We start from the raw sequence: 27,124 nt of genomic DNA on the forward strand, positions 1-27,124 counted from the left end.
AGCATTAAAATGGTTCCTTCATTTCTAAGTAGTTACTTCTAGCTTTTTTCTTTACACTTTAATAGCAACTTTTTTACTTTGCTTCTTTTTTTGTTTCTTTTAACTTTGGGAATATTTACCTTTTCCTTTGTTTCTTACTACTTCTTTCCACTTTTGTTAATCAAGTTGTTGCTTTTTCACTTCTTCCTTTACACTTTTAATAGCAACTTTTTTACTTTGCTTCTTTCTTTGTTTCTTTTAACTTTGGGAATATTTACCTTTTCCTTTGTTTCTTACTACTTCTTTCAACTTTTGTTAATCAAGTTGTTGCTTTTTCACTTCTTACTTTTTTCTTTACACTTTCAATAGCAACTTTTTACTTTGCTTCTTTTTCTGTTTCGTTACACTTTAAATATCAACTTTTTACTTATTTACTTCCTCCATTGTTACTTTCTACTTTTTTTTTCTTTTCTGAATTCAACTTTTCTTGGGATTTTGGATTTTTTCCTTTTATTGTCATCTTCTTTCTTTCTCTTTTTGTTCGTATTTATCTCTCTTCAGCGTTTGCGGCTTTGAACGTGCAAACGCCTCTGCTCTCAGCAGCTTCTGAGCGGTCGGCCTCTACCGGGCGACTTAACAGCTCTCCCACGTAATTTCCTTGGAAATTGCCTTTTCTAGTTATTAGTGGGAGAGCTGTAAGCACTGCTCTCACACTATTGAGATCCTTTCTCTTTATTAGTGGGAGAGCTGTAAGCACAGCTCTCATTAGTGGGAGAGCTGTAAGCACAGCTCTCACACTTATGAGATCCTTTTCTTTATTATTATTATTATTTCGCCGTTTTTCGGTCACTATCTCCTCCTAGACGGTTTGTCGTAGAAACTTCGTTCCACTTCCTAAACGTAGGTCTCTTTTAGGAGATCTATGCTATTACTTTTCTCATTAATAACTTTTATACTTTTTATTATATTTCACTTTTTATCAACTTTTTTTCCCATAGAAAATGAATGGAAGGCACTTAAAATTTCCCTTCAACTTGCCACTTTTCATCTGCCTCTTGTGTCGTCATACTTTGGAGTAGAAACTTCATTTAAACTTTATACGGGTCTAGTCCCTTTCAACTTTTTCTGGGTGGATCAGCTTCTTTCTATCTTTTATACTTTTTGAATAATCGCAGTTTTAGTTTTAGGCAACTTTTGGAGCTTTTTCAACTTTTCCATTAGTGTGTATTGCGGAATGTTGGAGCAGCTAGAGTGGGTGACATCACACGCACTCTAACTTTTCAGCTTCCACTTTTAGCAACTTTTTTCCTTCTTTTCCTTCTTTCCTTCAGTCAACTTTAATCTTACATAAACAAACTATACATCAGAATGTAGGTATTTTTGTCTTCTTTCAGTAAATGTAACTCTCATAGTGACAGGACTGACGGTTCTTTCTCCAAGTGTCCAGAAGCAGAGAGAGTGCCGTCAAAACTCCCATTGGAGCCCATTATAACAGAGGTTCTTAAATTCTAATCAAATCACAAACGGGGGGCTGTTTTAAAATCGCCACCACGCCTTCATTTTATGGAGTATCTTCAAATAAAGTACATCAGTGTGTTCATTGAAGCCTTTTGTCACTCACAGTTTTTGAATTGTTTCGATAGGACTAATACTTTTTCATATTTTGAGCATTTTGCGAGGCATAGTCTCAGCACTTTTCCAGCCTGCCTTTGCATTTGGCTCACATGACTCAGCAGGCGGGCAGCGGGCAGCAGTCATTGTCATGGTAACGGACACAGCTGCATGACGTCATGTAATCAGCCTCAGAGCTGTGGCCACACACTTTACCTGAGTTTTTCTCCCTCAACAGACACAGTGGAGACACACACAGACACACACCCTCACAGACAGGAAATACCCTTTCAAAATAAAAGCCTTTCATAATACTTTATCCACTTTTTAGCATTTAAATGCTAAAATGACTTTGTGGTGAAGTTTCCCTACACACACACCCTCACAGATAGGAAAAACACTTTCAAAATAAAAGCCTTTCATAATATTTTATCCACTTTTTAGCATTTAAATGCTAAAATGACTTTGTGGTGAAGTTTCCCTACACACACACCCTCACAGACAGGAAACACACTTTCAAAATAAAAGCCTTTTATCATTCTTATTTTAATTATTTAGCATTTAAATGCTAAAATGAGTTTGTTTTGAAGTCTCCCTACAGTGGACACACAAACTACCACACAGACACAGACAGGAAACACACTTTCAAATTAAAAGCTCTTTTCAACTTTTTTTTCTCAACAGTTTTTCAGCATTAAAATGGTTCCTTCATTTCTAAGTAGTTACTTCTAGCTTTTTTCTTTACACTTTAATAGCAACTTTTTTACTTTGCTTCTTTTTTTGTTTCTTTTAACTTTGGGAATATTTACCTTTTCCTTTGTTTCTTACTACTTCTTTCCACTTTTGTTAATCAAGTTGTTGCTTTTTCACTTCTTCCTTTACACTTTTAATAGCAACTTTTTTACTTTGCTTCTTTCTTTGTTTCTTTTAACTTTGGGAATATTTACCTTTTCCTTTGTTTCTTACTACTTCTTTCAACTTTTGTTAATCAAGTTGTTGCTTTTTCACTTCTTACTTTTTTCTTTACACTTTCAATAGCAACTTTTTACTTTGCTTCTTTTTCTGTTTCTTTACACTTTAAATATCACCTTTTTAGCTATTTACTTCCTCCATTGTTACTTTCTACTTTTTTTCTTTTCTGAATTCAACTTTTCTTGGTATTTTGGATTTTTTCTTTTATTGTCATCTTCTTTCTTTCTCTTTTTGTTCGTATTTATCTCTCTTCAGCGTTTGCGGCTTTGAACGTGCAAACGCCTCTGCTCTCAGCAGCTTCTGAGCGGTCGGCCTCTACCGGGCGACTTAACAGCTCTCCCACGTAATTTCCTTGGAAATTGCCTTTTCTAGTTATTATTATTATTATTTTTATTTCGCCGTTTTTCGGTCACTATCTCCTCCTAGACGGTTTGTCGTAGAAACTCCGTTCCACTTCCTAATCGTAGGTCTCTTTTAGGACATGTGGGCTATTACTTTTCTCATTAATAACTTTTATACTTTTTATTATATTTCACTTTTTATCAACTTTTCTTCCCATTGAAAATGAATGGAAGCCACTTAAAACTTCCCTTCAACTTGCCACTTTTCATCTGCCTCTTGTGTCGTCATACTTTGGAGTAGAAACTTCATTTAAAGTTTATACGGGTCTAGTCCCTTTCAACTTTTTCTGTGTTGATCAGCTTCTTTGTATCTTTTATACTTTTTGAATAATCGCAGTTTTAGTTTTAGGCAACTTTTGGAGCTTTTTCAACTTTTCCATTAGTGTGTATTGCGGAATGTTGGAGCAGCTAGAGTGGGTGACATCACACGCACTCTAACTTTTCAGCTTCCACTTTTAGCAACTTTTTTCCTTCTTTTCCTTCTTTCCTTCAGTCAACTTTAATCTTACATAAACAAACTATACATCAGAATGTAGGTATTTTTGTCTTCTTTCAGTAAATGTAACTCTCATAGTGACAGGACTGACGGTTCTTTCACCAAGTGTCCAGAAGCAGAGAGAGTGCCGTCTGAAACTCCCATTGGAGCCCATTATAACAGAGGTTCTTAAATTCTAATCAAATCACAAACGGGGGGCTGTTTTAAAATCGCCACCACGCCTTCATTTTATGGAGTATCTTCAAATAAAGTACATCAGTGTGTTCATTGAAGCCTTTTGTCACTCACAGTTTTTGGATTGTTTCGATAGGACTAATACTTTTTCATATTTTGAGCATTTTGCGAGGCATAGTCTCAGCACTTTTCCAGCCTGCCTTTGCATTTGGCTCACATGACTCAGCAGGCAGGCAGCGGGCAGCAGTCATTGTCATGGTAACGGACACAGCTGCATGACGTAATGTAATCAGCCTCAGAGCTGTGTCCACACACTTTACCTGAGTTTTTCTCCCTCAACATACACAGTGGAGACACACACAGACACACACCCTCACAGACAGGAAATACCGTTTCAAAATAAAAGCCTTTCATAATATTTTATCCACTTTTTAGCATTTAAATGCTAAAATGACTTTGTGGTGAAGTTTCCCTACACACACCCTCACAGACAGGAAACACTTTCAAAATAAAAGCCTTTTATCATTCTTATTTTAATTATTTAGCATTTAAATGCTAAAATAAGTTTGTTTTGAAGTCTCCCTACAGTGGACACACAAACTACCACACAGACAGGAAACACACTTTCAAATTAAAAGCTCTTTTCAACTTTTTAACAGTTTTTCAGCATTAAAATGGTTCCTTCATTTCTAAGTAGTTACTTCTAGCTTTTTTCTTTACACTTTAATAGCAACTTTTTTACTTTGCTTCTTTTTTGTTTCTTTTAACTTTGGGAATATTTACCTTTTCCTTTGTTTCTTACTACTTCTTTCCACTTTTGTTAATCAAGTTGTTGCTTTTTCACTTCTTACTTTTTTCTTTACACTTTCAATAGGAACTTTTTACTTTGCTTCTTTTTCTGTTTCTTTACACTTTAAATATCAACTTTTTACTTATTTACTTCCTCCATTGTTACTTTCTACTTTTTTTCTTTTCTGAATTCAACTTTTCCTGGGATTTTGGATTTTTTCTTTTTCTTGTCATCTTCTTCTTTCTCTTTTTGTTTGTATTTATCTCTCTTCAGCGTTTGCGGCTTTGAACGTACAAACGCCTCTGCTCTCAGCAGCTTCTGAGCGGTCGGCCTCTACCGGGCGACTTAACAGCTCTCCCACGTAATTTCCTTGGAAATTGCCTTTTCTAGTTATTTTTAATTTACTCTCTTTTCAAAGTCATGATATGTCAAAAAAAAAAAAAAAACATCCATGAATTTAATGGCCTGAAAGTATTACTCCCTACATAAGGGGACGTAGCTGCAGTCCCCATAACATTATTAGCACCAAGAGTGTTAATACTTTCACTGATCAGTAGAAATCCTACTATATACTACACTATGAAGAACAAGAGCAGAAAGCATTATTTGAGTTTTTTTTGGAGTAACACAGTGAGTGTGTCCTTTTTCAGTGTAAAAAATATCACATTTAAATCTACTATTCAAGTATCCACCCTGAAACAATCACTAAGATGGCAATTGTTCTTAGTGTTATCTCTCTTAGTTGACTACACCTGGAGAGAGCTAACAGTGGACTTGAATGTTCCCTATTTGTACATGATCAGCCTGAAACTCGAATGGTGATGTCTAAACTCTGTTGTGAAGATCAGACTAACGGTAAATGCCCCCAATTATTTTTATACATATAAAAGCAATGCCTCCCATTGAATGAAATTTCTGACTTTAATTTCCTCATTAAATAATCAGATAGCCCTAGGGGTAACTTATTTTTGCTACACACACATATTTTAAATTGGATAATCTCCCGCAATAAAAAAATATATATAATAAATAAATAATTATTTTGTATTTTGTTTTATTTGTCTCCATACTGAATCTTACTTCCTGTGCAAGCAGGATAGAATGGGTTGAGAAAAGTGTCAGTGTGTTGTGTGATAAAAAGAGTACAAGCAAAAGACAGGAGGCAGAGCTGGAGGTAGCAGAGCTTAAGATGTTGGGGTTCTCTTTGGGAGTGATGAGGATGGACAGGATCAGGAATGAGGGACAGCTGATGTTAGATGTTTTGGAGATAAAGTCAATGAGGCCAGATTGAGGTGGTTTGGACATGTTCAGAGGAGAGATTGTGAATATATCTGTAGAAGGATGCTAAGGTTGGAGCTGCCAGGCAGGAGGTCTAGAGGAAGACCTAAGAGGAGATTTATGTATGTAGTGAGAGAGGACATGAAGTTAGTTGGTGTGAGAGAAGAGGATACAGAGGACATAGTTAGACGGGGGCACATGATTCAATCTGGTGACCCCTGAAAGGGAACAGCAGAAAGGAAAAGAAGAAGAGCAATTCCTTTTGGGTAAAAGCAGATCCACATCTATTAACATAAGACATTCGTTTATACATTTAAAATAGCACACAGACACCATTAAACCAAGACTCAAATATCCATTAAGGAATAATAATAAGGTGCCAACTGTTGAACAAGTAAGCTCTCAGAATAATGCTTACTGACATGAGCCCAGACTGCCAAGTAGACTACCAGCTCACAACTCAAATGATGAATACAGAGGGGTACAAAAGGATCAATAATATTGACACCCAAGCATCAATATGAGGACTAATATTTATTTTATGCAGAGTATGTTTAATTTAAGGGTCTATATTCTAACTTAACTGAAAATTTATTTATTTATGCAACCGCAGTCAGTTTCTCAGGGATACCTACCAGCTGAAACAAAGCCAGTCTAATCGAACACTCTTACAATAAATCCTCATTTCATGAAGGTTGCCATGTTCAGTTTGGTTAGAAACACTTTTAGAGGAGTTGATTCAGATGTATAATCACTGCACTCCAACAGGACCACCCCTCCGCCCTTGTCAGACTAACATCACTACCACCTACTCAACAGTCATGTCAAACATTACGGAAATAAGCTTTAGACAAATTTACAGAAAATATGCCGTATTGTTATATATATCATTATCAGGATATAAAATGTTTGTCATATCTCACAAACAGTTTCCACAAGCACCGAATATTTTAGGCTAATCTTCATATAGTGAAGATTTATTAACCAAGATTAGTTTCGGCTATGTTTACTAACCTCAGCATTAGACTAGAGTGCTGTGATTTGTGGTTTACCATGTCGGACTGCACTCTTACCAATCCTGGCCCCCCGTTCATAGAGGTATTCTCCTGCTTGGTTGGAGCCCACAAAGTTGATGGCCTTGCTGGCAGAATGGTCACAGATTAAGTTAACCGCTACGAAAATGATACAAACAGATAATGTAAACCATCTCTTCATTTATTCTGCACCCTTGGGGCAGAATGAAAGAGCACAGAGGCCTTGAATACAGAGGTTCAAATCTTTCTGCATCAAACATTCATGAATTAATTTCCAATATAGGCTGCATATATTAGGTGCAACTATCAAGTGTTTGACTCATCCTTGGACCTTCCCCCACATACTTGTAAATTAGGGCTCAACAATCTTTTTAAAATCGATATTGCAATTTAACAAAACTCAATTTTCAAAGTGCGAGCACTGCTATTCAAATGTGTTTTTTTAATGCTACAATAATAAGAGAAGCATTCCCACTAGACTTCAGCTGCAGAAGTGGATGAGACTGCATGAAGAAAGACGAAAACATGTTTAACATGTGCTTCTAACTGTACTAAAAATGACCTTGGCAAAAACAAACCATAATGACGACAAGCAATACACTGCACTAAGCAAAACAGTAAATCCACATCCTTCATTTGAATGTGTTTTGGTTTTAAACAAATCAGTGGCCTGCAAGAACAGGTGTTGTGCTGAAGCGACCACGCCACAATAATGCCACAACTGTTGTCCAGCAATTTAAACAGCTTCACCAGGCTGGGATTTCATAAGTTAAAGATTTAACCCACATCTGCTAATGCAGCCTTCAAACACTACGTGGGTCCCCCGAGTAAGGCGTCATCTGACAGAGATTGGGGGCCAAAGTGTGTGAGAGTATCACTTCAGACAATGACTCAAAACACTGAGTTAATTAAACATTGTTTATTTTTAAAATTTACTGTCTGTGTTATGAACGGCATGTCTGTTGGTATGAGAGAGGGGCTGTGCAAGCCAGCTGGCAGCTTGACAACATGTTTGCATGGTAGGGGTTGCATTTCCATTTTTTTCTACAACATGTAAAATTGTTTGCAGGAAAGAGGGGTTTAGACTAGAGGAAGAAAGGGAGAAACAGAAATGGCACAGAGTTGTTAGGGAAAAAATTAGAAAGGAAAAGTAAATGGTGACCAAGTTGGAAAAAAAATGGTTGAAAGAATAAACATGTTTAGGCTATGTCTTTGATTGTGTGTGTGGAAATGCATGTACTTGTATATGCAACAACAACAACAACTATATTTCTATTGTTAATGAACAGAAAGAATATTTCTCTCACAGTTACACACAAACCCACAAACACACACACCTGCATGCTAGCTGTGGATAATGCTGAGGGTACCATCTGATGCTCTAGAATCCTAAAGCATTTTAGCCAAGATCATGGTGCATCCAGGGACCTGCAGAGCGCTTCATCAGGTAGGTGTTGCCACACACCATGCCAATAGGAAACATCCATAAAGAAAAAATGGTAGGGAAGTAAAAATGGGCAATACCAGCACATACACGTAGCACCTGCCCATTGAAGTAAGTGTCGATGTGTTGGTGGTGGAGGGTAAGGTTTTCCCCAACATGAGGGATGTAATGCTGCAGGCATGCTCAACCACCTCTGGGAGGAGACATACAGAACACGCAATAAAAGAATGCATCTGGGTGTAAATATGGTAATTTATTTAACAGACACTGTAATTCCTACATTAAAACGCATTCCCACTTGCATTTTCAATGTACATTCTTAAGTTCCTACCTAATAAAAACTGTTAACTGATTTCTGTTTGCAATAATTAAACTGCAACAGAACTTCTGAAAACTTTAGGCACCATTGTTTCCTGCACTTTGAGAAATTGCTAATGCTTGTTAAACATTTGCAGACATATGCTGTCTTTCAGCTAAACAGTTAGTAAGCCAAAACAGGGAACAGCATCCAACTACAAATATACTTTGGCAACCCCATCTTGTAATATTTAAGATATAGCTTCATTTCTTTCTGAACATCACTCTTGTTTATGCAAGACTGACAAAGTTAACACCTAAATGAGGTAAACTGCATAATTATCTTTGGCAGCAAGCTTTACACGATGGCAGAAAAATAAACTAGGTAGTCACACTTTAACATTGGGAACAATGTAATGTTGCAGAAATACAGTTACCTTAAGTCTAAACACTTTAAAAGCCTCAATAAAAGCACTTCAAGTTTCTGCATGTCAATATGACCAAACATTGGTCACATTATCAATTTAAAAGTGAAAGTCACTTTTGCAGGGAGTGTCTGGTTGCACAGAAATAATGGACACCTTGCAGCCACTTAGTATCAAACTTTCCCCCAGCCTCAGTATCAAGGGTTTCCAAAGCTAAGGACTTTTCATTAGGAGATACAGATACAGACAACAGTTTCAACAGGGGGATTTGATCTCTGCTATATATTCACCAGCACTCTAATCCAATCAGGACATCAAAACCCCATAATGCAGCTGAAAGCAAGTCAATGCATTACTTACACGGCCCTCTAAATACATCTCCCTCTGCATCAGCAAAAGCTGTGCCCTGCTCCAAGGTAAGGATTATTTCTGAAATATTAATTACAAATTATAAAATGTAGGCATCAGCAATTAGCTTCCTAAAGCAAAAAAATATGCACATTATAATTTGTTCTTTAACTTCAGTCATTTTCCGTGACAGAAGTATGTCACCGACTGACATATTTCCCTACAATTTTGCCCTTGATAAACTGATGGTAGTTCAGGAAAATCCGCTGCCTGCTGAGGATAGAGGTCTTAGACTATGACAGGCTCTGAAGCATCTGCTGCTAGCATCTACTCTTGAGTTGCTTTGGGAACATGTCCCATCACCTCATTACAGGCCTGAGCAGACACGTTCACAGCAATGGACATCATTACTTAATAATACTGCAAGTAGATTATTTCATTAATAACCAAACGCTTTTTTCAGTCTTTTACAGTTTTTCAACTGTATGTGATGACTGTTATAGATGCTTTTGCATTTTGCATTAATCACTCCTTTTTTAGTGTTTTTACATGCCTTTCTTAAGTAAGCTGATTTCTTAACTGTCACCTAAACGGGAAATCTGGTTACCATAATCGAATTATAGGATTTGAGAAACCTTTTTTCCCAGGTAGATTTCCCCTAGAGAATGCAGATTTCTAAACAGCCTTTTACAGGAGCTCGTGTTGGACAGATGGCTGGAGCAGACCAGAGTGCAGTTACTGGATGAAAGAAAGATCCTGAGAAAGAGTTTTTAAATAAAGTGCACGTATAGGCTGACTAAAACAAATTCAATTGTCTGAATTCAGTTTAAATTCAGAGAAGTCACCATATAGAAGGAGTGCAGTTTGTCTATAACTGTGCAAAAAAAAAAAAAGGTCATACATCTTCTAGATAGATAGATTCGCTGTAGGCACCTTGTTCCCTGATAACCTGAGAAACAGGGTTACTTAAATGGATGCAAATGCAGTCACTGTGCTGCTGCAGGCACATACTAAAGAATCTACAGACAGGAGAGGAGAGACCTTTTCAAAAGATACAAAACATGAATGGCTGTGAAAAGTGGGCTCTGACTTTTCTCACTTTACAAATTAGCCTATCAGAAATTGGCAAATCAAGACTTATTTCCCCTTTCCAGTGTTCACAAGTTATAAATACCAAGTTGCACTGGTTGTTCACTGCCAGCCATTAGTACAGATCTCATTACTGCAGCCTTTGTGCTGGCTGGGTGTAATGTATCTGTGAGTACTTACATGATTGTGAATGTCAAGCCATTCAGTCTTGCTGGACTCGACAATCTTGCCATCAATGAACAGCTTGGTGGTGGGCTGAAGGATCAGAGAAGCATATGATTAAATATCTCCCTGTCTGGTTACATCACTACTAAGTTCACTGAAGATATCTATCCATCACCACAACATGTACACTGAGTTGTATTATTGGCCTATTCAAGCCTCACTGGTTCCCACTGTATCACAATAAATTGTCCCAATCCCATGACATCATAAAGACCTGAGCAGCTCTTTAAGAAAACAGTGTTTGTGCACTGAAAGTCAGTCAAAAGTACTTCAAAGTCTGGATATTGATTAGGACCACAACAATTTGTTGATTTTGATCAAGCAACAGAGAAAGAATCAGCAACTATTTCCATAATCAACGACTGGTTTGCGAAATTTTCCTAGCACAAAAAAAAAAAGAGCTTAACTGCTATTTGCAGTCTCTTACATTTCAACAAATTTTGCAACTCTATAATTTCAACTTTATATTGTAATCTCTGATTTTAAACAAGACATTTGAAACAATCTGTCTTTCAAACACGCTACTCTGTTGACAGCTCTCTTTAAAAAAGTTAATCTGTATTGCATTTACAGTACAACTTTCCTAACTGGTTCTTTATCACGTACAAAAGCAGTTTATTTTTTGCACTGATTTACAAAACACATATGAAAATATCAACTTGGACACTGAGAACCATATTCTTTATGTCTGCTGACATTTTATAAACTGAATAATCGATAAAAACAAGTGAATGAAAAAAACATATAAACACCTAATATATGTATAATGTTCAGCTTTAAGCATACTGTTGACATGTTTTCATACTTATATATTATATTGTCTAACTGTAGTAATTTTTTCAAATGTCTATGATGCAATGTTTACAAAGGTAAGTCTAAATCTGGTAACATTTTCATAGCAGGACAATATATACAGCCTATATAGTGTTTTAGCTTTATTAAAGTTTCATATGACCCCATGAAATGTTTATTTCAACAGAACCCAAACACTGCAAACGTGCCTACAATAATAATAGTATAAAACTATTACATCCATAATGAAACTACATGTAGCACACACACGTGTCATGCTATCGTGTGGAGGCTGTGTTGAATACATAACATTTATTCATTTCTGTGTTATGAAAGCTGGTGAGTGTAAGTTCTTACCACTGACGAGGAGATTACACCCAGCTGGAGGGGGTCCTGCAAGAAATAAAACACCACGGCATTAGTAGACTTCAATTCTACCCGAAGCTAATCGGATCTAATGAATAAAGACAAAGGGTGGGCGATGCATTGGCATGTCACCCCTTTTCACCTGGTGCAAATAATACGTGCCCTTACCTCCCCAAGCTTAACTACCACATAAATATTAAATGCTTTCAAAAAGGACGAGTGAACTGTGCGGAGCAGCAATATAGTTAGCTTGCAACCCAGGCTTCCAGCTATTTGGAGATTTATTTTCCTCAAACACGGCTAAGAACACCGTAAAGGGTGAGTATTAACTTGCTTTACCTTCCTGTTCAGTGGAGACCGGCGGTTAATTGCTATCATCGTGAAGAGTCAAGTTTCTCTTTTTCCTTCTCCGAAGACCTTTAAAACACCCTCCAAGCACAAGAGAAACACTCTCCAAGCACAAGAGAGCAGAGACAACTAAAGCTAGCATAAGTTTGCACACAGAGCGCTGGAAGTGAACGCTGCGCTTTGGTTCAGTCTACAAAACATCTTCCGAGTAAATGCTGGTGATTAGAACCAGCGCAGATGACTTGTTAATCTGTGAAAAACTGCCTAAAACGGCATTCGCTGTTTGAGTCCAATGTGGGCGGAACAGACCCGATTCAAAGCCAATCACTAGGCGCAATTTACCAGCCGCCCTAAATTACAGGAATATTATTGGCTGCTCCTATAAACAACCCTTTTGTGGCTTCACTGAGCTCTATAGTCCCTTTGGGAACTTAGGTGCAAACAGTTTTTTCAAACTGTTTTAGTGTACTTCGCAGCCACAATACAGCGATTTTCATACCAGTATAAATGTTCTCAAACGAACTGTAATGGATGAAAGAAAAAAATATTAACACCTAGCACCAGGTAAACGTTTCCATAGCAACATGCTTGCGGGCAACATGGCGTTCCTGCAGTGGAGCTATGATGATGTTGCAGAATGGATTGAGTCTTTGGGATTCCCACAGTACAAAGTAAGTTAACATTCAGACTAAACAGATATAACATTAACTGATATATTTCACCTCTCGAAACTCTGACCTTCTTATTTGTTGCTGTCGCAGGCATGTTTCACGGACAACTTCATTACTGGAAGAAAGCTCATTTATGTAAACTGTATCTACTTACCAAGACTTGGAATCACAGATTTTAAAGATATGCAGGTATTTTTTTTAAAGGCAAAAACTTGAGCTTTTTTCTGGTTTTCAAAAAACATTGCACTTATCATGGAGACTTTTGACCTTACCAAAGTTAAAACAGGCTTAACGCTAGGAGCACCAAGATAATGATGGGATTCTTTTAAGTGCTTTGCTTTATATAACGTGCTCTAACCATCTGGTGCTGAAACTGTTATTGCTTTAATGACTTTGCTTTAATTGATTCAAATTTTGATAAGTAATTATTCTAGTTCTCCTAAAAGGCTGAACGCAGCATTTGTTTTTCACCATTTGAGACGCCACTCAGTTCAGCAACTTTTGGCATTTTGGATTTTGCTTATTTTGAATACATATTAATTAAAGACTAATTTAAAAAAAAAAAGAGAGGTTATCCAGAGGAATAAATGATAGTTCTTCACTATTTAATTGTATTTCAAATGTATCTCCATTAAGTTTAAGCCCTAAGTGGCTCATAAAGACCAGAGAACTGGTATTTAGTCTGTACCACCAAAGTTGCACATCCCATTTGGTACTTGCACACTTTTTTATCTGAACACTGTGACATCCAATTATATTGTGCTTTGTAACCTGCCAGCAAACACCTCAGATCAGCTGTATCACATATGCTGTTTACAGTTAAAGCTATTGTTTTTCTTATCTGTCCCTGAGGTCAAAGCTAAATTGGCTAAAAGCTCTTTTATGTATTCACTTTTACGTTACTGTAGAAGGATCAAGTTCCTATCAGTGAATTCTCCTCTCTTAGTGAGCGTAAACTAAAGATCTTGACACTAAGATACTCTGTAAATAATTGTTTATAAAATATTTGGATAAGATTTATATTCATTTAGCCCATAGGTGCATTTGTTTTTTTGGCATGTAACCCTTGAAACATTTTGCATCAGGATGCCTCAATTTTGGAAGCCTGTACACTCTCAGTATCAGTCTCTTTTGAATTAAAGGTTAGAAACTGTAAACATACACCTTATCAAAAGACACAACCCTGCTGTGCACCCTGCAGGCCATCTCTGCTCATGTGCGTGAGCTACTGGGGATTACAGAGACCCTGTGGAGTCGCAGCATCGCTGACCCTCCGCGGGATAGCATGGGCCTGTTTTTGGAGAAGAAAAGTCGGACAGGTGAACGGGCGGACAACCTCTCTTTTCAGCGTTTCCTGGATGACATGCATCAATAAGAGAGTGATAGGGTCCGACATGAATCAGAACAGTAAAGGAGCACAGCAAGAAATGTCATTCTCATTTAATCTTACAGTACCAACTGTCTGCCCCTGATGACTCAGATGAGACCCAACAGGTCATGTGCAAGCTTTGACATTTGCACTTCCCACCAACAAAATGCTTTAATGTTATTGTATATCAGTTATCAGTATATATCCGTTTTTCTATTATGGTTTTGTGCAGGTTTACAGCATGTGTTCAATCTGAAAATTAACTGAAATAACTGGCCAAAGGTCTTATAAAGTGAGTGAACAGTTTTTCATACATGATATCAGAGACTTTTTGCACAGAACAAACAGATTTAAAGAAGTTATCCCATTTCTGTTCTGGACAACTATGAGTGCTTAAACCACTTAGGCTATTACTATTGATCACAAGTTGCATTGTAACTGGATAGAGCTATTGGTCTGAAGCAGAAATGCTCAGGATGATTCTCTTGAGAACAACAGACAACTATTTCCAAAGTGCTAGGAGGTCCCAGCAGCAGTATAGGCGATTGTTCTTGGGGATAAAGAAAAACACTGAATCTGCGAATCCATGAGGACTATTGCCCCGTTGTACCCTAGACTTAAGCACATATACGCTGCTTTGCCAACTTGCACAAAAGGCCATAGGATCATTGCATCAGATAGTGGTGGGTCAAGTGCCAAGCAGCTCCACAGGGAGCCAGGGCTTTCCATTTCTGCCAACTCCACACTTTCTTGCCAGTAATCTATGTAATAATTGTAAAATTGCCTTCATCCAGATAGATGTACAGAACCGCAAAAGGTTTTATCTTAAGCATATGGGTGGATTTTCAATAAAGGTCTTCAGACCTTTAGCGATGATGGTAATTTTTATTCCATGTTTAAATCAGACTTTTTTTTTTTAAATTGATTTAAATTTTTAGATAACATTATAAACTTGCTGCATTTTCATGCAGTAGAGTTCATCCTACATGAATAAATTATGATGCTTGCCTGTGAGATAGGCTGGTAGGCACTGCATCTGTCTATGCACACAAATGGTCTCTGTGAAGCTCGGAGCGCACCGATTACCATTCCGAGCACAGCACCTCTGGTCAGAAATGGAGCCGGGTCGGTGGTTGACAGTAGTCCGGGGGCTGAAGGGGGGGTGTATTATGGCAGCAACCTTTCAGTCAATCTGGATTAACTCGCATTGAGCCCTGGGTCGGCAGCAAAAGCCCGTGAAAGCGATTCGAACATCTGGCTGGATTCACCACAGCACCAGTCACTCACAGCGCCGTAGATATTAAAGCAGCCTGTCGCTACAAAGGCGTTTTCTCTTCTGGAGGTGCATACAGGCGGATGCGCAGTAGAGGCGATCCCTCACAGCTGCAGCCTCAGAGCCACACTGGGACCCTTCAGTTTGCGTTTTCCAGCATTTTTGACGAAAGGGGAAATCTGAGTTCCGTTCTCCGATGTGAGGGGGTCGCGGAGGAATTGTCCGTTATCTGCCGGCTATGGATTTCTTGAAGGGCATCGCTGGTTTCGCAGGCCGTCACATGTTATAGGAGCTAAGACGCGTGTTTCGGGACACCTGAATTATCTCCAAGAGGCACCGTCGGTCCCATTTTAGGAAAGCCACTCTCAGTATGCTCACATCCCTCCTCAGAGGAAATAAACTCAAACCCACCCTCCTTTGACTTGACTTGATGTTTCATCTGCAAGGTAAATTTGTTATTTTATAGACAGCAAATGATGTGAATTGGAGCCTCTGAACTCTTTTGGGGATTTGTTTTACAAGAGGCGCAATATTGACTTGAAGTAGTTGTCTTAGGACCCCTCAGAAAGGGTTCCGATTTTCTCTTGTGACAGGTGTTGTGGCTGTAACCCACCAGCCCAGGAACTGTACCGCAAGGTCAAAAAATCACCACGTCTGCCAAGAAACGCCGTCAGATAGCAATTTTATTTTTAGAGCCCACTTGGCTGCATTCTGTGTTTTTCTCCTACAGGTGAAAAAGAGAATCAAGTGTAATGTGCCTGTTACTCAGTCCGCTCTCTGATAACGTGCACGTTGACATTGATTTCAACTGTGAGGTGTGTTTTACTGTGTATTTCACCATTACAGGAAAACCAGTGATAGGCTGTGTGCTGGTGTGTGCTGTGATCATGTCAGAATTAGCCTCAGTAACAAAATTGATGATAAGAGATAAGAGTGTGGGCAGGGGGACACGTTGCCAGGTGACTGATGAAGACAGGTGAAATATGGTCTTAGTAATTCGTATAACAGATGAGGTACAATAGTTTGTATTATGTGGAGGGTTAGTTATATTACATATCTTATTATTCATGAGTGGCTGAGGCACCATTGTAACTGCTACACCAGTGAAACCAGGCCCACGCCTCATTTCGCTGCCTCTATTAGCTCTTACTGCCATGTTTATGCACTCAGTGATGAGGCTTATGTGCTGCTACCTTTCACTAGCAGAGAAGTGATATGTGGTTCCTCACCAACGAGGCTGCTCTGCACACCAGCTCCATGTTCGCTGACCTAATTTTTTACTCGGCACAGAATAAGCTTTTGTTTTTGCTGAGTGCTTTCATTAGGATTTGAAACCGTGAGATTGACAGTCACAACACACACACCTGGTCCACATGTGTGTGTGTGTGTGTGTGCAGGGTATGAGTGCTGCTTACACAGAAGATTATACATAATTTAGTCATCTTGCTGCTGTGTAAGGTATAAAACAAATGATCCTGAGGCTCTTTTGAAAGAAGGAGAAATTAGCCAATAGGCACTGAATGTGGATTTCATTTTGGCTGGTCTGGTTTCTCCACATCTAGACAGTACCAGGAACTAGAAACCTTGTAACAGAGCATGGTATATCACAAAGAGAGGCAGGGGTTTAACTTTTTTTTACACTACCTGTATCTGAAATTGCACTTGGGAATTTAAGATTTAAGAATCTATAGACCTGTGACCCTGTGATGTGGGAGGAGGCCATATTGATATTCAGTGGTGGTGTTCTGCATTCCTCCTTCCAGAAGAAAATCCCAGGTCATAAGCCCTTCACATCAGGGCACGTCACAACAGTGCCAGAATTAAGATCCAAAGTTAGTGATCAGCATCTAAATTTGTCTCCCGCTTCAGTAAAAGACAGCAGCCTCTGGAATATGAAGAGTGTTCTTTGAGTGAGTGTGTGCATGTACCTGTGTGTTTATTTGTTGGACTCGTGCTCCGGCCATGAGGTATCTAGCATCAAGGTATCACTAATTTCCCTATGATACCGTGTGAGGGAAAACACTACACGGAGGAGTTGTAAATGCTGTTGAACAGCACTTCTATTCATGCGGTGGGGTCTGCTTAGTATGCTATCCCTCTGGTACACGCACACACAAACACACGCACAACACACACGCATTAAAACAAAAGCTTGTCTGACTCAAAAACAATTTCAACTGTTTTTCAGTTTTCCATCAAGTCATTTAGCTTTTTATTATCCTCCATGCCATTCTTGAAAAAGGGCAATAATTCAGTCCCACTAAACTCTAAATCCAATATACAATTGGCTGAGTGTACAGTCTGCTTTCTTCTCATCACTACAGTGTCATAAAAGAAACAACAGGTTTGCTCCGGCCTTTAACCAAATCCTCTGTTCTCGAGGTCCCTCCTTCCAAAAAGGACTCTTTGTTCTAAATATCATTAGGTGATCTGAAAATGAGCCACTGATTACATCTCACCCAAAACTGAGGTTTTCTGTGTTGCCATGGCATCAAGGCTGTCACCCAAGAGCTATCGCATTCTAACATTGGCAGACTGTAGGAAAAGGGTGTCACAGCACATACCCACGTTCACAAACACAGATGTGTTAGCTGAACAGTCCATTGCAGCATCAGTGTTTGGTCAGGATGTTTGGACTTGAGCTACGTGAGCATTTACTCATCACAATAGAATTTTTACCCGCTCAGTCAAAATATGATCCACTACAGCAGCTGCTGTAGCTCCATTTGGTGACATAAAGAAGGCAGTCTGAGGACCCTTTTCACTGCTTTGTTGATGCCATTTTACGTTTATGTTGCAGCATCAGCTAACCCGCTTGACACAGCGGAGCATATTTTTTGGCAGTAGGATCATGTCCAGCTGCTTTTCTCCTAACCAACCCAGGTAAGACACTGCCGAGACCCTGCCACTGTGTAAAGTTGCGTGGAGGCATACCAAGCAGACGTCATCTCATTAACTTCCTCTCACAGGCACGCTTTCCCTGACACCCTGCCCAAACGTGGATTGCAGAGGCTTCTTCACATGAGCTACAGCATAAGTGAGACCATCTGAAAACACATCCCCCATGACCTCACTGGCCGATTGGCACGCAGTATGCTGCATAAGGCTTTTCTTGGCGAATGCTGCCCCAGGGAGACCACAGATATCCTCTCCTACAGTATACTGCTACTGTTGCTGCTGTACATGAATGTCTGTCTCCATAGCTGGGGGTTGTTGTGTAGAGAGGTACCTCTATTAGGCACAAATCCACCCACTGGTGTGCGTGTGTGGGTGTGTGCTGTCAGTCTGTTCTGTTCTCTGAGGGTGAAACGACCTGCTCAGAGGTAGTAAGCGAACATTTGATTGACTGAGACCAAAATTATGGTTAATGCATTAGTAGAGTCGAATTTCTTGTTTATTTGTTGCCCTCCCAAGTCACTTCACTATAATGAACAGCGCAACCTGGAGGATAATGATTTTTGGGGGGTCTGACATTTAAAGATGAAGTGGATGATTGATGAATGCTTTGATTGATTATCTACTTATTTGTTCATGTACCTGATGAGTGCAACCTTTTATGCAAATGTACATGGAACACCCATAATTAAATGCAAATTAGGGAAATGACGACAGATATTTCCTACTCTGTCTCAGCAGTGAGGGGCTGTCCTTTTGTCCTCACAGAATGAATCCTGTAGGGATTACAGTTGCAACCATTCTCTTCACGTTTGGCTGAGTTTTCAGCTATAAAAAAAAGCTCCATCTCCACAGAGTGAATCAATATCACGTCTTCAGCGCTATTCGAGTCTAGAAGTAGCAGGTCCTCTCCAGCTCATTGCACATCCAGAGGCCGTGCCATTCAGTGTCAGGACAGAAGGTGGTAGGTACACCGATATGAGCACGAGCGTACACCTCAGTTTTTGGAGACTGACTTCTGATACACATACACACACAAAGAAAAATAGAATAACTTTTCACACAGGTACTTTGAAACCATAACACATAGCTCTGCAGCGCTGCTTGACACTCAAGTCATCTGCCATCTTAAAAGAGAATCATGACAACATAATAATGTTTCCACAGTCCATTTCTTAGCACAAGATCTTTGTACCATTACAACCCAGACTACAATTGTCAAATCAGCCCTCTTGTGTTGTGTCTTGTAAAAGTGGGCCATGAAAGACATTGATGCATTGCTGCCTGATCAGCAATAATCATGAAAATGTCACACCCAGTTTGCTTCCTCGAATAATATCATTCCTCCCCCTTGCGATTAGGAGCCATTATATAGCAACCTTTCTCCTTCCTCTTTGTCAGGCTACAATACATTCTGCCCAGCTATCAAAATGTAGCCGTGGATGACACCATTCTCATTCTCACGTTACAAACATTCCTCTACAAGGCAGCATGTCATTCCCATCCTGTCTGATGATTTTTTTTTTAAACTGATCATTTTTCCTCAGACTCTGACACAAGATTATTACACCATGCCACAAGTCTAATGCAACCGAACTGTTTGAAGTATGAAGGCACAAGGTTGGCAGGCTCTTTGCTGAGGCAAGATTTTAATGCACACTCTCCAACAACCACCGTCAACATTGGAAGTATTACCAGCAAACCACAGAAAGCTATAATCATACATCAGCCATTTTCTTCAGTATTTAAAGGTTAGCCTTTGAATTTTTACTACAGCTGTGGGATTGAATCTCTTGTTCTCTGTGTTTGATTTCATTGGTTTGGCTTTCTGTGTGCTGTAATTCAACACCCAGGGGGGTGAACATTGCATGTTCAACCAAAATGACACTAAATTTCAGCTCTAAATATAATCCCAGCTAATGTCGCAGTTGCTCTGGAACATTGTTTGGCACAACAACAGAGCTGTGATCTGATCTCCACTTTCTTAGTTTTATGACATGCTATATCCCTGACAAGGTCTCAGGATTCATCAAATGGATCCCTCCTTATCCCCCATCTCACTTGTGTCATAAGTAAGAGTAGCAGCAGAGAGAGTTGAGAGAAAATCAATAGGAAGGCATAGCACATCCTCACAGAGGCACTGGGCCCAATCATCCCTTCCTATTGGCAGTATGATCCTGGGAGATATCAGTCCAATTCTGATGAGGCCATGGACTGCCAGTCTAGACTTTCATCCTTCTGTACACAAACATAAAAGGACTGGCATTATCATATCAAAAAAGTACGAGCTAGGGAGCAGGGGGTAAAAAGAAGAGCTGTCATGAAAATCATACAAGATAACTGGGGATGCTTCACTCTCAAGTCGGCAGGTGACTAATTAGTTTCATGTCTAATTGCACAGCATTTATTGTTTGTTCAGGCATTCACTCGCTTAGCTTCCTGCTTAGAATTTGGACTGTTTGTAAATCTTAGCTGTGAACTGCAAATGATAGTGTTGCAAATGTAGTGTAAAAGCTTTGACTTTAGAGAGTAGAATTCCCCAGTGCCCTGTCTAAAGAGGGTTTTTTTGAGTGCATGTGTGATTACACAGCTTCCAAAATTAGCTTACAAAAAGCTGACACAAATTGCAACAATAGATTTCATGTTTGGCATTTTTTGTGTTTTATAAACGGTTCTCTTTCTCTCTCTTTGCCCCAAACTTTTAGGTGTTTTAAATTGACTGAGAAGCAAAATGGAGTCTCTCCTGCTCTATCTGATAGTATTTGGGGTAGCTGTGAAGGCCCACAAAGTTCAAATCTGCCCCAAACGTTGTGTCTGCCAGGTGCTTAACCCCAACCTGGCAACTTTGTGTGACAAAAAGGGGCTGCTGTTTGTGCCCCCAAACATTGACAGGCACACGGTGGAGATGCGTCTTGGGGATAACTTTGTAACCAGTATCAAACGCAAAGACTTTGCAAACATGACCAAGCTGGTAGACCTGACCCTCTCTCGGAACACTATCGGTACCATTGCACCTCATGCCTTCAAAGACTTAGAGAACCTACGAGCCCTGCATCTTGACAGCAACAGACTAACACGCATCACCAACGACACCTTCAGTGGCATGTCTAAGCTGCACCACCTCATCCTCAACAACAACCAGCTCACCCACATCCACATTGGAGCATTTAATGATCTGACAGCACTGGAAGAGCTGGACTTATCTTACAACAACCTGGAAAGCGCACCATGGGTGGCAATACAAAGAATGTCCAACCTCCACACCCTCAATTTAGACCACAACATGCTCAGTTACATCCCAGAAGGCACCTTCTCCGGACTGCAGAAGCTCAAAAGGCTGGACGTGACCTCCAACAAGTTGCAGAAGCTGCCTCCTGACCCTGTTTTCCAAAGAGCAGGGGTACTGGCAACCTCCGGGATAATGGGGCCTACATCTTTTGCACTGAGCTTTGGAGGGAACCCTTTGAGGTGTAACTGTGAGCTGCTCTGGCTGCGGAGGTTGCGAAGGGAGGATGATCTGGAGACCTGTGCTTCACCGCAACACCTCTCTGGACGCTATTTCTGGACTGTTTCAGAGGAAGAGTTTCTGTGTGAGCCTCCTCTCATCACCAGGCACTCTCAGGTATAACTTCTGAATTGAGCTGTGCACTGTTAAGACATAACACTCGCTACTGTTACACTCTCTGAGCCAGACATTGGATTCTGCCTCAGTTAATCCAAGGTGGCACTTGGTACTTTCTCTGACTGTCACACTAAATATTAGCTTTGCAAGCCAGAAGAGACTTACAAGACTTGTGGGACTCATCCGGACACGGCTAACTCAAAATTTCTAAATTTATTGGACTTACTTAAAAAATGTAATCAAACCAAGGCCTGTGGAGAGTTCTAAGAGAAGTTCTTTAATAGGATTTTGTGTTATCATTTTAATAAAGCTATTTGCAGGTTTATGATGGATCTGCAGTGAAGCTCTTATTACACAGTGAAAGCTTAGTGATTTAGCCCTTGATTCATGCACCTAAACAAAATTATCTGATCATATCCTTGCCCATAACTGCAGCTATATAATCTCATTTATATTCAGCACACCTCTTTTGCATAATTGCAGAGAAAATTATCTTTTCATCATGTCATTGCAATGTACTGCCACATTGATTATTCTGCCTTAGTAATCATGCTAATTCAATACCATGACAATGATCAATTGATGTTTATATTTACTTGGACTAAAGCTTTATAAAACAAATCATCAAAACACCATTGAATGAAATGTCTCAGTTATTCAGACTGTCTTGGTGAAGCTCAGAGGACTGGTAGTGTTTGTCTTAAGTTTTTTACAGTTTTTGGATGTAGCGCATGTATCAAAAAGTTGCGTATCTGCATTTAACATATGTCCTCCCACTAACTCACCCCTTGCCTGTTTCAGGAACTGCGAGCTTTGGAGGGTCAGAGTGTGACGCTTCGTTGCAAGGCCAGGGGCGACCCTGACCCCATTATACACTGGATTGCCCCTGACGGACGCCTTATGTCCAACTCCTCCAGGACTGTGGTCCACACAGATGGCACGTTGGACATCCTCATCAGCACTGTCAAGGACTCCGGTTTGTTTACAACCCGGTGGCTGTGCTTATATTGTTGACTGAACAAAATTAGTTGTTTGCTTGTGTACACAGGAGCCTATAGGACTGAAGTATTTGCAGGCACACAAGATGATAAAGTTTAGAGTGTGGAGGAGTGTCAGCTTGTACACTGATAAAGGCCACACTAGAATAAAAAGTGACTTTTTAACCTTGATGGTTAAGTTTCTGTTCAAAGTTGCATTCTCATGCTTTTCTGATTTAGTAATGAATTCATCACATTGGCTACTCAAAGATTCCAATTGGACGATAGTGTTTTACCGTGTTTTGCTAACACAGCAAGTCTAAAGCTGGCTCAACCTATACATCTTGTTTGTTACATCCATACAAGTGTAAAAATTTCTGTTGTTTTATATGGAGCAATTGCAACGACTATTTCTTAGCCGGGAGCAACCTTGTGGTTTTAAAGAAATTCCAGTAATACCAGCATTTGTTGTTTTTACTCTAAGGTCTCTGTGTGGCCACAACAAATTAGATACAACGTGTTAATTAGTGTGCTTTAGAGATTCTGATATGTGGAATTAGTTATACTTGGATACAGCTAGGCTAGCTATGTTAATTGGCTGCTTTTCTCGACTAAACACAATACTTCCCATGCAGACATGACGAGGTATCAATATTTGCATCACAATGTCAGCGTGAAAGTAAATACTTTCCCCCCAAAATGTCAAACTATCCTTTTGATGACTGGATATGATATGATGTAGTACTTATCACTACATAATGACAAATATCAGGCAAGGACATAATCTAATTACTTTGTGTTCCAGGCTCCTTCACCTGCGTGGCCTCCAACCCAGCCGGTGAAGCCCAGCAGACAGTGGATCTGGTTATTGCTAAACTCCCTCATATCACCAACAGCACAATCACAGAGCAGGAGCCTGACCCCGGATCATCAGATATTGCAACAGTGACCAAGACGGGGGCCGAAGCAGGAGGGGTACCTCTAGGCAATGCAAAGACGAGCCAGGAGAAGAAAGTAGTAATTGCTGAGGCCACATCCACCTCTGCACTGGTCAAGTTTAACTTCCAGAGAAGTATTCCTGGAATACGCATGTTTCAGATCCAATATAATGGGAGCTATGATGATTCACTGGTGTACAGGTAAGTACAAATACACACATCACTTGCTATATAAATACAAAGCATGGATTCATAAGTCAGGAAAGAAAATGTACTTTTCTTTTTGTTGTGTGAATGTATGTAAATACATGTTGAGCTGACTGGAACCATATCACATTCCCATTACCCCTAGTTTTACCTTTAAAAGCTAAAATCCCTATTGGATATTTAGTCATCAAGCACTGGACCTGGGTGTCGACAATTGTTTGTGGTGTCTATTAATCCTATCAGGAAGACAGATGTATCTGTCTGTATTTAATGCACTGTATCTGACTTCTTATTCTTTGAATCACAATCCCCTCTCACTGGAGGGTACCAGATACTATGTGGAAAACCTTGATAATGCCTAATCAACAAAATCAAAACAGAATGTTAGCATTAATAAGCTGAGGACTGATAGGAAGATGAAAGACTAGTAAGCCAGTGTCTTACAAAAAGCAGCAGAGTAGCAGCTTTGTCTATGCCCATGTGAGAAACCAGCACACACAGCATTCTTTCATCTCTAGCCTCTCTTTCACTGGATATTTAGTGCTAATCAGTGTGCTACCTTAGGATCGGCGCACAGATCCGATCGAATCACTTTTTTCCAATTGAACTTCGAATTTAACAGTACACGTGGTATTTGCCAGCAGCTACTGTATTCAACATAAACTTGAGAGAGTTGAGTCTGAGCAAACACATTTGTCTTGCATCCCCAGCTATTGAAAGCAACCCTTTATCAGTAATGATGCTGGAGAGAATAAATCAAATGTCACAAAACATTATGCCTAGACAGATCTTAAATAGCCCCCTGAGAGATAAATGAGTGTCATATCATTTTATCCCTGCAAAACAATAAGCTGGATAATCAGATTTGCTTCTGTCTTCTTTCATTTAACCCTTTCCAATCTATGTCAGATCTCACAAAGCTCTTTTTTTTCATCTTTTCATAGAATGATACCGCCGACCAGTAAGAACATCCTGGTAAACAACCTGGCAGCTGGTACGCAGTATGACCTGTGTGTGCTGGCTATCTACGATGACCAGGTGACCTCACTAACTGCTACCAGGGTGATAGGTTGTGTCCATTTCACCACAGAGCCACAGTACCTGAGATGCCATTTCATGCAGTCCCAGTTTCTTGGCGGCACCATTGTGGTTATTATTGGAGGGATTATTGTGGCCTCAGTGCTAGCTTTTATCATCTTCCTCATTGTGCGCTACCGGGTGTGTAACCAAGGAGATACAGATAAGGTCAGTTTGGCATGGTTCCCTCTGCTTTGTTCTTTTTTTGTTTATTATCTTTATTGATATTGAGACAGGGGTGTCTAATACAATTACTTTCATTCTTCCCCCTCTATTGCCATATTTCTCCACTGCCATGTTAGGCTCTAGAAATGGGGGATATTCGGTCTCTCAGCAGTGATGGTCAGCTTCAGGGCTGTGGGATTCCCAAGTCTGTCTCCAAGCAGGTTCTACGTCCAAAAAAGAATGACAAGGACTGCCTTAGAGTTGCCCTGCCGCCCCCAGAGCCAGCGAAGCAGCGCCCACCGGTTGTTGTAGCCACCACCAAACCCTCTGTCCCTGATTGCACAGTCTCTACCTCTGCTGCCAGCCACAGCTGGCACCCGGCCTCCCCAGGCGCTCCGAGGCCCAAACGTTCCAGTGCTCCACCAAAACCCTCAGAGGTTCACCTAGCGGAAGCTCAGGCAGATGTTGAGCTCGATAACATGAACAGGAACAACTCCTCACAGGTCAAAATGGCCACTGCCGTTGCTCTGGCTGTTCCTGGCCAGCCCATCAAGTGGACTTCTGTTCCCAGGGCTCCACAGCCCCACCAGCCCCCTCGACATTACATGACTGTGCCAGCAGGGGCTGCGAGGGTGAACCGCAGGCATTCCCTCAACGCTGACTTATATAGGGAGCACTGCTATGTGGCCTACCCCAAAACTGGGGCCAGTTTGCGCTCTAAGCGCAGCCTATCAATGAGTGGAGAGCTGCCGCAGCTCGAGAGTACAACAAACATTCGCCGTGCCAGGGACAAGCTCTCCAGGTCTGAGTGGCTTCTGGAGAGCACTTTATGATCTGGAGTTTATGACCTGCATTCTCTTGTTTTCTTGGTTTGGATTTGTGGCCCACTATGGAACAGACAGGGATTTTATGTCTTGTTTTGAGCTTTTGTGCTCTCTATTGAGGGCGCTGTAAGCTTCTCTCATATATTTGGGGGAAAAGCAGACATACAGCATTATGGGAAACATTTCACATTACATTTATTTTCTACATTATAATCTATCGAAGTCTTCTTTATAATGACATTTGACCAAACGTTAATGAAAGGCACAACAATGTATAAAAAAACTCCATGTATAAAAATGTTTAGTTGTTTGAGATACTGTATATCTCAATACAACCATAAGTATTCATGTGGTATTGAATGCAGTAACCTGGACAAACTGTAAAATAACAAAGAAAGAAATACATGCGGGGTTGGGTGTGATTATTATACTTGCAGTCTTATTGCCTGTTACTTAAAGTGATACAATCTCTGTAGACTTCAAACATGATTCTTGACTCCAGCTCTACAGACAGACAGTGACATGTCTTAATTACATTGGCAAGAGTTTGGGAAGTTTACGAATGTGCTTTACATCCCAGAGGTGTTGGAACAGAATGTAGTAGACAGATAGCACTCCATCTTTTCACCATTGACACTCCCAGCACAGCACAATGCAGCATTTTTGTGGCACAAGTCGACTCAGCCTAATACTGCCCTCCGGTTTGAATCAATACATTTTTATCACATAATTACATAAAGACTCAGCTCTGATAGGATTCCTGTCATGACTGATTTGGGCGACAATTGAACCAACACCAACAGCATGACAGGTGAGGGAAGTAATCTGATATTATGTGTGGATGAGGTCCTGAGGAGTGGTTCATTTGCATATTTTTTACTTGCTGACGTTATCATGTCACGCCAATGACAACCATTGTAAATTATCTTGTCGATGTAAGAGAAACGATAATCAAGTATGGGAGGACGTCAGCTCTTGATTTTGCTGTTGTTTCTGTTTGATGTTTACCAGTATAAATAAACCAGTGACAAAAGGGA

General features: G+C 40.0%; 2 protein-coding genes and 1 long non-coding RNA gene across 8 annotated transcripts in view; 2 read left to right on the plus strand and 1 right to left on the minus strand.

The window, feature by feature from the left end:
• Nucleotides 1-15,249, minus strand: part of entpd5b (ectonucleoside triphosphate diphosphohydrolase 5b) — a 26,791-nt gene extending 11,542 nt beyond the window's left edge. Inside the window, exons 1-4 of one of the 4 annotated variants that reach the window (XM_067481010.1) lie at nucleotides 12,061-12,284; nucleotides 11,713-11,748; nucleotides 10,519-10,593; nucleotides 8,073-8,372 (exon numbers count right to left, since the gene is read on the minus strand). Coding sequence is in view for 2 of the 4 variants with exons in the window: in XM_067481009.1 (XP_067337110.1) it covers nucleotides 10,519-10,571 (53 nt within the window). In the remaining 2 variants the exon portion in view is untranslated. Of the gene's footprint in view, nucleotides 1-6,774; nucleotides 6,874-8,072; nucleotides 8,373-10,518; nucleotides 10,595-11,712; nucleotides 11,749-12,060; nucleotides 12,285-15,117 lie in introns of those variants that run through there. The other 3 variants (XM_067481009.1, XM_067481008.1, XM_067481012.1) reach the window with 3 other exon arrangements.
• Nucleotides 12,481-15,062, plus strand: LOC137102025 (uncharacterized). Its single transcript, XR_010911168.1, has 3 exons — nucleotides 12,481-12,740; nucleotides 12,831-12,929; nucleotides 13,942-15,062. It is a non-coding gene; the product is annotated as an uncharacterized lncRNA (long non-coding RNA).
• On the plus strand, nucleotides 15,110-27,124 carry lrfn5b (leucine rich repeat and fibronectin type III domain containing 5b). Of its 3 annotated transcripts, XM_067481006.1 has the most exons (7): nucleotides 15,110-15,828; nucleotides 19,825-20,028; nucleotides 20,983-21,899; nucleotides 22,701-22,875; nucleotides 23,682-24,015; nucleotides 24,966-25,266; nucleotides 25,401-27,124. In XM_067481006.1, exons 3-7 carry the CDS (start codon nucleotides 21,009-21,011, stop codon nucleotides 26,094-26,096), a joined length of 2,397 nt encoding a protein of 798 aa, XP_067337107.1. In that variant the 5' UTR covers nucleotides 15,110-15,828; nucleotides 19,825-20,028; nucleotides 20,983-21,008; the 3' UTR covers nucleotides 26,097-27,124. The 3 variants fall into 3 exon arrangements, with proteins under 3 accessions (XP_067337107.1, XP_067337105.1, XP_067337108.1); XM_067481004.1 differs by lacking the exon at nucleotides 19,825-20,028; XM_067481007.1 differs by lacking the exons at nucleotides 15,110-15,828; nucleotides 19,825-20,028 and adding an exon at nucleotides 20,048-20,646.

Source organism: Channa argus, chromosome 17, assembly GCF_033026475.1.
Source record: "Channa argus isolate prfri chromosome 17, Channa argus male v1.0, whole genome shotgun sequence".
NCBI lineage: Eukaryota > Metazoa > Chordata > Actinopteri > Anabantiformes > Channidae > Channa > Channa argus.